At 33.9% G+C, this 15,778-nt stretch overlaps 1 protein-coding gene across 1 annotated transcript in view; it reads left to right on the forward strand.

Moving 5' to 3' along the window:
• LOC110456845 (WD repeat-containing protein 86-like) overlaps window positions 1-13,555 on the forward strand; it is a 28,162-nt gene extending 14,607 nt beyond the window's left edge. Inside the window, exons 2-4 of the mRNA XM_021507844.1 lie at window positions 9,631-9,805; window positions 11,914-12,017; window positions 12,737-13,555. Coding sequence (XP_021363519.1) covers window positions 9,631-9,805; window positions 11,914-12,017; window positions 12,737-12,898 — 441 coding nt within the window. The 3' untranslated portion in view covers window positions 12,899-13,555. The remainder of the gene's footprint in view (window positions 1-9,630; window positions 9,806-11,913; window positions 12,018-12,736) is intronic.
• The last annotated feature ends 2,223 nt before the right edge of the window (window positions 13,556-15,778 follow it).

Raw genomic sequence — 15,778 nt, forward strand, 5'->3', positions numbered from 1 at the left:
GTTGCAACCTGTGGTATATTTTGTAATTGTGTGTTGACGCTGTCGTATAATTTGTACTTGGGTGTTGACGCTGTGGTATATTTTGTCCTTAGGTGTTGACGCTTGGGTGTATTTTGTACTTGTGTGTTGACGCTGTGGTGTATTTTGTTCTTGTGTGTTGACGCTTTGGTGTATTTTGTTATTGTGTGTTGATGCTGTGGTATAATTTGTCCTTGTGTGTTGACGCTGTAGTATTTTTTGAAATTGTGTGGTGACGTTGTATTATATTTTGTCCTTGTGTGTTGACGCTGTGGTATATTTTGTTCTTGTGTGTTGACGCTGTGGTGTATTTTGTTCTTGTGTGTTGACGCTTTGGTGTATTTTGTTATTGTGTGTTGATGCTGTGGTATAATTTGTACTTGTGTGTTGACGCTGAAGTATTTTTTGAAATTGTGTGTTGACGTTGTATTATATTTTGTCATTGTGTGTTGACGCTGTGGTATACTTTGTACGTGTGTTGACGCTGTGGTGTATTTTGTTCTTGTGTGTTGACGCTGTGGTGTATTTTGTAATTGTGTGTTGACGCTGTCGTATAATTTGTACTTGTGTGTTGACGCTGTGGTATATTTTGTCCTTAGGTGTTGACGCTTAGGTGTATTTTGTACTTGTGTGTTGACGCTGTGGTGTATTTTGTTCTCGTGTGTTGACGCTGTGGTGTATTTTGTTCTTGTGTGTTGACGCTGTGGTCTATTTTGTTCTTGTATGTTGACGCTGTGGTGTATTTTGTACTTGTGTGTTGACGCTTTGGTGTATTTTGTTATTGTGTGTTGATGCTGTGGTATAATTTGTACTAGTGTGTTGATGCTGTGGTATAATTTGTACTTGTGTGTTGACGCTGTGGTATATTTTGAAATTGTGTTGACGTTGTAGTATATTTTGTCCTTGTGTGTTGACGCTGTGGTATACTTTGTACGTGTGTTGACGCTGTGGTATATGTTGTTCTTGTGTGTTGACGCTGTGGTATATTTTTAAATTGTGTGTTGACGTTGTAGTATATTTTGTCCTTGTGTGTTGACGCTGTGGTATACTTAGTACGTGTGTTGACGTTGTGGTATAATATATAATGTGTTGAAGCTGTGTTGTATTTCTTTTTTGTGTGTTGACGCTGTGGTATATTTTGTACATGTATATTGACGCTGTGGTATATTTTGTCTTTGTGTGTTGACGCTGTAGTATATAATGTCCTGGTGCGTTGACGCTGTGGTATATTTTGTCCTTGTATGTTGACGCTTTGGTATAGTTTGTACATGTATATTGACGCTGTGGTATATCTTGTTCATGTATATTGACGCTGTGGTGTAGTTTGTTCATGTATATTGACGCTGTGGTATATCTTGTCCTTGTGTGTTGACGCTGTGGTATAGTTTGTACATTTATATTGATGCTTTGGTATATTTTGAACTTGTGTGTTGACGCTGTGGTATATTTTGTACTTGTATATTGATGCTGTGGTATATTTTGTCCTTGTATATTGACGCTGTGCTATATTTTGTCCTTGTGTGTTGATGCTGTGGTATATCTTGTACTTGTATATTGACGCTGTGTTATATTTTGTCCTTGTGTGTTGACGCTGTGGTATATTTTGTTCTTGTGTGTTGATGCTGTGGTGTATTTTGTAATTGTGTGTTGACGCTGTGGTGTATTTTATAATTATGTGTTGACGTTGTGTTATATTTTGTCCTTGTGTGTTGACGCTGTGGTATGGTTTGTACATGTTTATTGACGCTGTGGTATATTTTGTCCGTGTGTGTCGACACTGTGGTATAGTTTGTACATGTATATTGACGCTGTGGTATATTTTGTCCCTGTGAGGTGACACGTGGTATATTTTGTGTTTTGGTGTTGACGCTGTGGTGTGTTTTGTACTTGTGTACTGATGCTGTGGTATATTTTGTTCTAGTGTGTAGACGCTGTGATTCGTTTTGTTCTAGCGTTTTGATGCCGTGGTCACTTTTGTTTTAGTGTATTGACGCCGTGTTTTGTTATGATCTTTTTCTCACCGTGATAAAAACATTAGACAGAGCTGTGTGATAGAGATTTTCTATTATGAAAACGATTTCGAATATCAACATTATATTATCCTTTTTCATAATTACAACACCAGTCAGGGCTACGCTGTAGAAATCGACCTTAGAACATGATACATAAAGGCTCAACTTAAATAAGTGATACTGTTATAATCATTTGAATTCGAAAAAGATTACCTTCATGACATGTAACAGAAAACAGTATACCGAACCTTTATAAACGTAATCAAATGTTAGCGCAAAGTTAATAGCGCGAAAAATGTTGAAAATATGATACTGCTTAAATATGATACAGTAAGGTACACAAAAATACTCAAATTTCTGCAGTTATGTTTTCCATACATATATTTGTACACTTAACTTACCGAATGATGAAATACATGAAGGTGGTCAATATACCAATATCCAGTTTTTCTATATATCCTGAAGCTAGTTCTTACGGTATCAAGATAATGGCTACAAGAGATGAATAACTTATGACTACTGATTATTGTCGCAGATCAATTTTCGCCATTTATGTCTTTCAAAATGTGGGCGAATACATCATGGCGATGGACATTAGGAGAGATTAAGGCTTATATATGAACAATGCTTTACTGTGACTGTCGGGATCACCGTATTTCAGGTTTATGAAGGTATATACAAACGACAGGGTCATCAAGGTTCTTGTTACTTAAGAAAGCACATCATCGATATATCTGAAAGTACTGTATAATTGATGGAGTTTCCAATGTCATATGAAAGTACTGTATAATTGATGGAGTTTCCAATGTCATATGAAAGTACTGTATAATTGATGGCGTTACCAATGTCATATGTCAGTACTGTATAGTTGATGGAGTAACCAATGTCATATTAAAGTACTGTATGATTGATGGTGTTACCAATGTCATATGAAAGTATTGTATAGTTGATGGAGTTACCGTTGTCATATGCAAGTACTGTATAATTGATGGAGTTACCAACGTCATATGAAAGTACTGTATAATTGATGGAGTTACCAATGTCATACTGTATAATTGATGGAGTTACCAATGTCAGTACTGTATAGTTGATGGAGTTACCAATGTCATACTGCATAGTTGATGTTGTTACCAATGTCATACTGCATAGTTGAGGGAGTTACCAATGTCATACTGTATAATTGATGGAGTTACCAATGTCATATGAAAGTACTGTATAGTTGATGGTGTTACCAATGTCATACTGTATAGTGTTATATGTAAGTACTGTATGATTGATGAATTGATGGAGTTACCCATGTCAGTACTGTATAGTTGATGGAGTTACCGATGTCATACTGTATAGTTGATGTTGTTACCAATGTCATACTGTATAGTTGATGGAGTTACCAATGTCATACTGTATAATTGATGGAGTTACCAATGTCAGTACTGTATAGTTGATGGAGTTACCAATGTCATACTGTATAGTTGATGGAGTTACCAATGTCATACTGTATAGTTGATGGAGTTACCAATGTCATACTGTATAATTGATGGAGTTACCAATGTCAGTACTGTATAGTTGATGGAGTTACCAATGTCATACTGTATAGTTGATGGTGTTACCAATGTCATACTGTATAGTTGATGTTGTTACCAATGTCATACTGTATAGTTGATGGAGTTACCAATGTCATACTGTATAATTGATGGAGTTACCAATGTCAGTACTGTATAGTTGATGGAGTTACCAATGTCATACTGTATAGTTGATGGAGTTACCAATGTCATACTGTATAGTTGATGGAGTTACCAATGTCATACTGTATAGTTGATGGAGTTACCAATGTCATACTGTATAGTTGATGGAGTTACCAATGTCATACTGTATAGTTGATGGAGTTACCAATGTCATACTGTATAATTGATGGAGTTACCAATGTCAGTACTGTATAGTTGATGGAGTTACCAATGTCATACTGTATAGTTGATGGTGTTACCAATGTCATACTGTATAGTTGATGTTGTTACCAATGTCATACTGTATAGTTGATGGAGTTACCAATGTCATACTGTATAATTGATGGAGTTACCAATGTCAGTACTGTATAGTTGATGGAGTTACCAATGTCATACTGTATAGTTGATGGTGTTACCAATGTCATACTGTATAGTTGATGTTGTTACCAATGTCATACTGTATAGTTGATGGAGTTACCAATGTCATACTGTATAATTGATGGAGTTACCAATGTCAGTACTGTATAGTTGATGGAGTTACCAATGTCATACTGTATAGTTGATGGTGTTACCAATGTCATACTGTATAGTTGATGTTGTTACCAATGTCATACTGTATAGTTGATGGAGTTACCAATGTCATACTGTATAATTGATGGAGTTACCAATGTCAGTACTGTATAGTTGATGGAGTTACCAATGTCATACTGTATAGTTGATGGTGTTACCAATGTCATACTGTATAGTTGATGTTGTTACCAATGTCATACTGTATAGTTGATGGAGTTACCAATGTCATACTGTATAATTGATGGAGTTACCAATGTCAGTACTGTATAGTTGATGGAGTTACCAATGTCATACTGTATAGTTGATGGTGTTACCAATGTCATACTGTATAGTTGATGTTGTTACCAATGTCATACTGTATAGTTGATGGAGTTACCAATGTCATACTGTATAATTGATGGAGTTACCAATGTCAGTACTGTATAGTTGATGGAGTTACCAATGTCATACTGTATAGTTGATGGTGTTACCAATGTCATACTGTATAGTTGATGTTGTTACCAATGTCATACTGTATAGTTGATGGAGTTACCAATGTCATACTGTATAGTTGATGGAGTTACCAATGTCATACTGTATAGTTGATGGAGTTACCAATGTCATACTGTATAGTTGATGGAGTTACCAATGTCATACTGTATAGTTGATGGAGTTACCAATGTCATACTGTATAGTTGATGGAGTTACCAATGTCATACTGTATAGTTGATGGAGTTACCAATGTCATACTGTATAATTGATGGAGTTACCAATGTCATACTGTATAATTGATGGAGTTACCAATGTCAGTACTGTATAGTTGATGGAGTTACCAATGTCATACTGTATAGTTGATGGTGTTACCAATGTCATACTGTATAGTTGATGTTGTTACCAATGTCATACTGTATAGTTGATGGAGTTACCAATGTCATACTGTATAATTGATGGAGTTACCAATGTCAGTACTGTATAGTTGATGGAGTTACCAATGTCATACTGTATAGTTGATGGTGTTACCAATGTCATACTGTATAGTTGATGTTGTTACCAATGTCATACTGTATAGTTGATGGAGTTACCAATGTCATACTGTATAGTTGATGGAGTTACCAATGTCATACTGTATAGTTGATGGAGTTACCAATGTCATACTGTATAGTTGATGGAGTTACCAATGTCATACTGTATAGTTGATGGAGTTACCAATGTCATACTGTATAGTTGATGGAGTTACCAATGTCATACTGTATAGTTGATGGAGTTACCAATGTCATACTGTATAATTGATGGAGTTACCAATGTCATACTGTATAATTGATGGAGTTACCAATGTCAGTACTGTATAGTTGATGGAGTTACCAATGTCATACTGTATAGTTGATGGTGTTACCAATGTCATACTGTATAGTTGATGTTGTTACCAATGTCATACTGTATAGTTGATGGAGTTACCAATGTCATACTGTATAATTGATGGAGTTACCAATGTCAGTACTGTATAGTTGATGGAGTTACCAATGTCATACTGTATAGTTGATGGTGTTACCAATGTCATACTGTATAGTTGATGTTGTTACCAATGTCATACTGTATAGTTGATGGAGTTACCAATGTCATACTGTATAGTTGATGGAGTTACCAATGTCATACTGTATAGTTGATGGAGTTACCAATGTCATACTGTATAGTTGATGGAGTTACCAATGTCATACTGTATAGTTGATGGAGTTACCAATGTCATACTGTATAGTTGATGGAGTTACCAATGTCATACTGTATAGTTGATGGAGTTACCAATGTCATACTGTATAGTTGATGGAGTTACCAATGTCATACTGTATAGTTGATGGAGTTACCAATGTCATACTGTATAGTTGATGGAGTTACCAATGTCATACTGTATAGTTGATGGAGTTACCAATGTCATACTGTATAGTTGATGGAGTTACCAATGTCATACTGTATAGTTGATGGAGTTACCAATGTCATACTGTATAATTGATGGAGTTACCAATGTCATACGAAAGTACTGTATAGTTGATGGTGTTACCAATTTCATATGAAAGTACTGATAGTTGATGAAGTTACCAATGTCATACGAAAGTACTGTATAGTTGATGGAGTAACCAATGTTATATGTAAGTACTGTATGATTGATGGAGTTACCAATGTCAGATGAAAGTACTGTATAGTTGATGGTGTTACCAATTTCATATGAAAGTACTGATAGTTGATGAAGTTACCAATGTCATACGAAAGTACTGTATAGTTGATGGAGTTACCAATGTCATATGAAAGTACTGATAGTTGATGAAGTTACCAATGTCATACGAAAGTACTGTATAGTTGATGGTGTTACCAATGTCATATGAAAGTACTGATAGTTGATGAAGTAACCAATGTCATACGAAAGTACTGTATAGTTGATGGAGTAACCAATGTCATATGTAAGTACTGTGTGATTGATGGAGTTACCAATGTCATACGAAAGTACTGTATAGTTGATAGTTGATGGTGTTACCAATGTCATATGAAAGTACTGTATAGTTAATACAGTTACCAATGTCATATGAAAGCCAAAATAGATCAGTTAAGAAGGAGCACAGTTTGTCCCCATGAGTATATGTCAACAGTCTTCTGGAAAATCTTGCCATTAAACACAACTAAGACAGTGTCAACCAGGAATTAATTTACAAGTTTTCCCATACTTTCATCCTCAGTGTATTTTATCACAGCATTTTTCGTGTTTTTTAAAAAAATAGATCCAAAATTAATTTACGACCATATAAACTATATCAGTTAATTCTGAGGAAAGAAATCTCCCATAGTAAGAGAACGGAGGGTCGTCAGATATTCTCACTTCAAATACAACAACGTCTTCGTATAAATGTCCTAACATCACGTGATTATTGACCTCAATATTGATTGGCTCATTAACAAAACGAATATACATATATGCAGAATAATGTGTACCGTCATTTACTATGTATAGATAGTCAGTCTGTCTTTAAGAAAGTATGTTTATCATCCGTTTGAACTCCGGGTGTTTACTTTGAAGACTCATATCAGTAATACTCCTCGTTAGTAAATACCGAAGGTACCTTGAACGGAATCCGATATGAACCAGATTAAAGATTACAATATACAAACAGCTCCGTACAAAAACAATCATTAAATATGCAGCACTGTAAAACAGTTATAAATATTCAGTTATATACAGGACATTTCAGTTCTCATAAGTAACATAAGACATCAACAAAATCTATGCATAAAATACATCAATATATAGCTATATACATAATACTGTACATCAATATACAGTTATATACATAATACTGTACATCAACATATAGTTAAATACATAATACTGTACATCAATATACAGTTATATACATAATACTGTACATCAATATACAGTAGTTATATACATAATACTGTACATTAATATATAGTTATATACATAATACTGTACATTAATATATAGTTACATACATAATACTGTACATCAATATATAGTTTTATACATACATGTAATACTGTACATCAATATATAGTTATATACATAATACTGTACATCAATATACAGTTACATACATAATAATGTACAACAATATATAGTTATATACATAAAACTCTACATCAATATATAGTTATATACATTATACTGTACATTAATATATAGTTACATACATAATACTGTACATCAATATATAGTTTTATACATACATGTAATACTGTACATCAATATATAGTTATATACATAATACTGTACATCAATATATAGTTATATACATAATACTGTACATCAATATATAGTTATATACATAATACTGTACATCAATATATAGTTATATACATAATACTGTACATCAATATATAGTTATATACATAATACTGTACATCAATATATAGTTATATACATAATACTGTACATCAATATATAGTTATATACATAATACTGTACATCAATATATAGTTATATACATAATACTGTACATCAATATATAGTTATATACATAATACTGTACATCAATATATAGTTATATACATAATACTGTACATCAATATATAGTTATATACATAATACTGTACATCAATATATAGTTATATACATAATACTGTACATCAATATATAGTTATATACATAATACTGTACATCAATATATAGTTATATACATAATACTGTACATCAATATATAGTTATATACATAATACTGTACATCAATATATAGTTATATACATAATACTGTACATCAATATATAGTTATATACATAATACTGTACATCAATATATAGTTATATACATAATACTGTACATCAATATATAGTTATATACATAATACTGTACATCAATATATAGTTATATACATAATACTGTACATCAATATATAGTTATATACATAATACTGTACATCAATATATAGTTATATACATAATACTGTACATCAATATATAGTTATATACATAATACTGTACATCAATATATAGTTATATACATAATACTGTACATCAATATATAGTTATATACATAATACTGTACATCAATATATAGTTATATACATAATACTGTACATCAATATATAGTTATATACATAATACTGTACATCAATATATAGTTATATACATAATACTGTACATCAATATATAGTTATATACATAATACTGTACATCAATATACAGCTATATACATAATACTGTACATCAATATAGTTATATACATAATACTGTACATCAACATACAGTTATATACATAGAACTGTACATCAATATATAGTTATATACATAATACTGTACAGCAATATACAGCTATATACATAAAACTGTACATCAATATATGGTAATATACATAATACTGTACATCAATATACAGTTATATACATACTACTGTACATCAATATATAGTTATATACATAATACTGTACATCAATATATGGTAATATACATAATACTGTACATCAATATACAGTTATATACATAATAATGTACATCAATATACAGTTATATACATATTACTTTGCATCAATATGTTTTTTATGCATAAAAGAGTTTTACATGTATTATTTACATACGTAAGACATCAATATTCAATATATAATATTCACGTAACAACACATTAGTATGAAATATAAGGACGCAGAAAATTGTTGGTCCGTCCAGATGACTTTTTTTACCTGTTTACTGACTTATTTTGTAGTAGCCCTTGGTCGGCCATTTGTCGTATGAAGGATTCCTATACCGTAAATTATCCGGTTCCCGTCGTGTTTAAGGTCTGTAACCGTATTTGTGTTTTCCGGTCACATGCTTCATTTATGATTGTCTCTCTCCAGTTGTCTGGTCACCTGCTTTACACGGGAAGTTCGGACGGGACTGTCCGGGAGTGGTTGTACAAGTTTGGGGAGTGTTCCGCGGTGATGAAGGGACACACCCACACGGTATCCAGTGTCAGGGTGGAGACGCTTAGTGAAGAGGACGCCGCCGGTCATATTAACACCAAGCGTACAGGTAATCCAATAGGGCGCTATTATACATGTTGTATATAATTATTGTTATCTATATATATTTACATTTCCGCTGCAAGTTCCTCTTTAAGCATTTCAAGAAGAAATTACGTTCATGGAGTTATATTTACATGGCATTGTCACTATATAGCCTCTTTGAGAGCTGTGTCGTTGATGGGACTTTAATTACCATGCCGCACGAGACATAATTACCATGCCGCACGAGACACAATTCTTAGCGTATTAATTACAACACTGAACGGAACTACAATATCCAATGTAAATAAACATGACGGCTGCTGAAATATCGCTGGGCATTGTGAGATTTGATAATGTCATTGTAACTTAATGTGCAAAATAAAAAACAAAATAAAAAACACTTTTATTACAACGAAAACAAGACCAAGGTCTGCAATATCGTACAAAATGCACATCGGTTGAAAACACCAATGCCGGCAATGGAAACAATTTTAACGCTCATGCAATTTATCAGAAATATCGTCTGTTACACTGCACTGATCAACAGGGGTTCGTTATAAATGTCTGAAATACACATATTCTATAGACCTACTGACACATATGTTACAGACCTACTGATGAGTCACAGCACACATAAACATTCGTCATTTCAGACATTTGTAACGAACCTGTGCTCCGTCGCTAGATCACTCACTTCAAACGCTATCAGTTTCACGCGTCTCGGATCCACGGTTCCTCAGTTTCAGACGACATGTCAAATAACGATGCTGTTATAGAATCTACCGATTGTTGCGTCGGGTTCCCATACAATCAACAAATACATTCACGCCTGGATTCTTCACAAAAACTTCCAAAAATAACTCCCTCGTGGAGGTCAAGGTCCCATTCACGGTGTTTACTGTATTTATCCATGCGCGAAATTTGTTCCGGGGGAAAATCAAAACAATTTCAAATCTAACTTTCAGCTCAGATTTCTATTGAAAAACTGGAATCACCCTATAGACAAAGCATACGCAATTGTATTGATACTAAATTGTGGAATAAATTTGAAGTGTTCGTGAAAATGTCAAAGTGCTACTTTGTTTGCCAATCAGCACGCGACAATACGCTGTTCAAACTATTGAACGAAAGTGTGTGGACTGCCGATAAGGCGGGCATTTTTAATTTTAATTATAAATTATAAGTTAAAAAAGAACATAAGAGGCAGAGAAAACGTAAATATAAGAATTGAACTGTTTTTGTATGATATTTATGACCTATTTGAATGACACAGCGCGCCTTATGTTGTTTGCTTGCAAAGCTGTGTCATTCAAATAGATCATAAATATCATACAAAAACAGTTCAATGCTTAAATGAACGCTATTCGATTAACGTCATTTTATGATTTTATTCAAATATGGCGCCGTTCACGCTTCAGCGAGATAACAGTCCGATGTCAACCATTCCCTGGTTCCTTCTACAACTAGATACATAGAACATAATCGGTCTCCATTATGTGTTATAATACAACAAAGGGATGCTTGCAAACTTCGTATTCTATAGATGCACATTCAAATATCTTTGACGGTAGCGTATAAACTGGCGGCTTCGTTCTAAAACATTCGACCGCGTCCCTCCACGAGCAGTATGTCAATATGACGACCGTTATGAATGGATAAACATGTTCGAAGTGCTTCTCGCATTACTTACCTTTAAACTTATTCAAGAGCTGTGAAAGAAAGTAAAATAGTGCTGTTCACTGTGGATTTTCTAAATCTACTCATATATCGATATAGATTCCCTCGAACTATATTGTCATAGCAACCACGGCTACCATAGTTACCATAGTAGCAGCCCGCTTCGACCATTTCCTGCGTAATGTAGCATTTGAAAAAAATGACGTAAAAATAAGGACTTATGCACGTGAAATAACAATGAAATAAAGGGCAGTAGGAAAACATTTGGACACTAATTATTGTTATTAAAACGGATGATTGTTAATGTAGTTGATTGTCTGAAAAATAATAAGTCGATTTTTAGGGATTATTACTATTTACGTGAATATTCCTAGAACGTATCAAAACAGAATTATACAGACTCACCTCAGAATAATTTAATGGTATCAAACTACAGCTGTATTTTATCACTTACAGTATTCACCGGGTGTGGCGACACACTTGTCCGAGCGTACGATCCCGACACGGGGCGTCTCTTACGGAGCTTCTCTGGTCACGAGAAGGGGATCACAGCAATCAAGGTAGGCTGGTCAAATAGGAACATTATCTTAATATCATACACTAGAGAGTATGATAGAGCAATCAATGTAGGCTGTTCAAATAGGAACATTATCTTAATAGCATATACTAGTGAGTAAGATAGAGAAATCAAGTTAGGCTGGTCAAATAGGAACATTATCTTTAAATATTATAGTAGTAAGTAAGATAGAGAAATCAAGATAGGCTGGTCAAATAAGAACATTATCTGTATATCATATACTAGTGAGTAAGATAGAGAAATCAAGATAGGCTGGTCAAATAGGAACATTATCTTTATATCATATACTAGTGAGTAAGATAGAGAAATCAAGGTAGGCTGGTCAAATGAAAACATTAAATTATTATCATGTTGATATTATATTATAGTAAGTATTATAGTATCAAAATAGTCTTGTCAAATACAAATATTATGTAATTATCATATCAAATTACGTACTAGTCAGTTATATACAGCAATTAAGGTAGGCTGTTAAAATAGGAACATTATATAATTATCATATAAATATTATTTGCCAATAAATCAGACAAAATAGCCAATGCATGTTGATAAAACATGAATATAATTTTTGATATTGTACAAGTCAAAGTTTGTTAAATGGCATTATTACATGAACGGAATACTGCAATGAAATGAATTAATACGTATAACTTAAATCTATGCAAAAATTAACAAATATAACATACCATTTCTGTTATACAGGTACACAGGGGTATGCTCTATAGCGCTTCCTATGACGGCACAGTCAAGCTCTGGCACGCCTTCCAAGTCCCTATAGAGGAACCCAACAACAATGGCGGCACGCAGCAGATACGCCGCTCACCTGACGAGGGAGGTCGCAACTCCCAGCGCAAGAAAGACTGACTTATGGCTCTTAAGGATACATAATCACTGTGATGAGTTTATTTTAGCAGAACATTTTTCATCACTTTGTTTTGAGTTTACAATTGATAAATACAACGTACCCGATTTTGATAAATCTTTGTATAACAGTCTGTTTGATACCAAGGTGTCTTCGGTTGTGATGGACGTTGCTATCACGAAGATCACAGCCTCTGAGCAAGGCAAAGTGACGGTACCCTGTTAATGAGAATGACGATGCATGGTAGCGGCCCTGGGAAAGAATGTTGCATTAAACGTGGTATGGATGTGGCGGTATAAGTGGCCGTGCTGATTTTTGGGGTTTTTATCTTACATTTCAGTATTTGCTTCTCTGCCCCCAAAGGCGATGATAAATCAGACGGAATTAGTCACCATGGGTACATTTACTTGTATATTACTTTTAATATGTTCGACGTGATTACATATCGACAAATGCCCATCTATGTAAGATATAACCCACCTCGGAGATTCTCTTTCTATACATTGATAACGCCCGATATAGGTTTGGAATATTTTCATATCATTATAATGATAATATATTTATGTATGTAAGCCCGGTACGGACTGCGAACTCCGATTGTTATACTCTCCGTTGTTATACTCTCCAATGTCATAACGTATTCATTGTTGGTTATTTGTGGACGTTTTAATGATTAAAATTATTTTCTCATTTATTTTACTTGCTGTTGTTTTCCTCTCAGTATTGTCACAATATTATATAGGCAGAAACACATCACGACACACACTCACACGTACACCTACTCGGATTCAAACTACGCTATTAAATCGGCAATTAACGTACTTGTTGTGCAAAAGTTTAAGAGAGATGTTTTAAAATATATGAAGAATGAAAAACACGTTGTGAAGCGTAAAGCTTATAGATGGATTTAAATCGTGTATGTATCCAGAATAACTTTAATCTTGGAACCGATTCTCTACGTAACATGAAATATCTAATTATAAATTTGCATTAGAACTGCCACAGTTGTCATGTTTTTATCAGACAATATGACAGAGCGTTACAAGTCGGTGGGGACGATTCCGTTTCCCAATTGGTTACAAACTCAGTTAATTACCATTTGTTTTTATAGGAAATGTGCATACACATAAAATACTGAACATGGAAAATGTCCTTCTGATGGTTAACATGATGTGTTATTTTTAAGTTTCTGGGTAGGAATCCAATATGGCCTCATAATTACATATAACGAATTGTATAGAATGTAACCGATTCGTGCTTTTGTTACAAGATACCATCTAATCATTACAAAATGGTCTCGTTTGCTTGTTAAGAGATCATATCGCTGGATACCTGTAATGGACGTCACATCAGTCGACCGAGACTATTTTTTTTTTATGGAATGCATTTATGTATAAGTAAAACTACTGTACACAACGACTGTAAATAGAAATATATAACTTGTTTGGATGGCCGAAGGAGATATAGGCAATACCCCTATACATGATAATCCGAAATCTTGGAGAGACCCGGTTTATAGCGCGAAATAATATTTCATGTCGGTGCATAGCATATCACCGCACTATGTAAAAGTGCTATCAGAGATACCCGAGGGACTACATATAATGGGTGATATTTCTTTGTTTACATATCTATAAGGTGTTTTTATTCTATAATAATAATTCAGGAACACCGAACTACGTCCGTCACCTAGAGGTTACTTGTTAATGATAACATCAAGAAATATTCCACGTCAATTTCATTACGAAGGACAATTATCCATTTCTATACTTCGCTATTTCGAGGTTACGATATGATCATTTCTATATTTTGCTATTTCGAGGTTACGATATGACCATTTCTATACTTTGCTATTTTGAGGTTACGATATGACCATTTCAATACTTTGCTATTTTGAGGTTACGATATGACCATTTCTATACTTTGCTATTTCGAGGTTACGATATGACCATATCTGTACAGTGCTATTTCGAAGTAACGACATGACCATTTCTATACTTTGCTATTTCGAAGTAACGACATGACCATTTCTATACTTTGCTATTTTGAGGTTACGATATGACCATTTCAATACTTTGCTATTTCGAGGTTACGATATGACCATATCTGTACAGTGCTATTTTGAAGTAACGACATGACCATTTCTATACTTAGCTATTTTTGTGGTTACGATTTGACCATTTCTATACTTTGCTATTTCGAGGTTGCGATATGACCATTTCCATTCTTTGCTATTTCGAGGTTACGATATGACCTTTTCCATACTTTGCTATTTCGAGGTTACGATATGACCATTTCTGTACTTTTATTCGAGGTTGCGATATGACCATATCTTTACTTTGCTATATCGAGGTTACGATATGACCATTTCCACATCCTACTTCGTATAAGCCCGAGACTTTCCTTTGGGGCCTCCATGTTAATAGGTGTTTAAATATAGACAGGAATCCCTAACAGCCCCTAATAGTTCCCATACAATCTCTAATGAAGTCTGAGGTCAGTACACATTATGGTCACAATCTCTCCTCACAACCATCACAAATGGTCAAATAGTTACCTTTTACAAAAGTCTCGTGTCTATTACATTAAAACATCACCAAACAAACAAAGATAATCAAGATATATTTCGGATCACTTATGTACTTAATGTTACGAAACCCGCGTGGAATAAGTAGTTGAACATGGCAAATCAATGTCTATCTCTAGTTACTATGTGTTGAAGTTGTCCGGGCTTGTGTCCAACCCCTTGATTTTCTATCAATTAAATTTGTTTGAATGAGTTTTGTTTTACTCGTGTGTGGTAAATCTGCCTATTTGGAACCACTCAATTGCGACCTATCAGCTAAATTCGTTTGGTTTCATTTGATTGCTACTTTGCATTG

The sequence above is a fragment of the Mizuhopecten yessoensis genome, unplaced genomic scaffold (genome assembly GCF_002113885.1).
Source record: "Mizuhopecten yessoensis strain PY_sf001 unplaced genomic scaffold, ASM211388v2 scaffold8931, whole genome shotgun sequence".
NCBI lineage: Eukaryota > Metazoa > Mollusca > Bivalvia > Pectinida > Pectinidae > Mizuhopecten > Mizuhopecten yessoensis.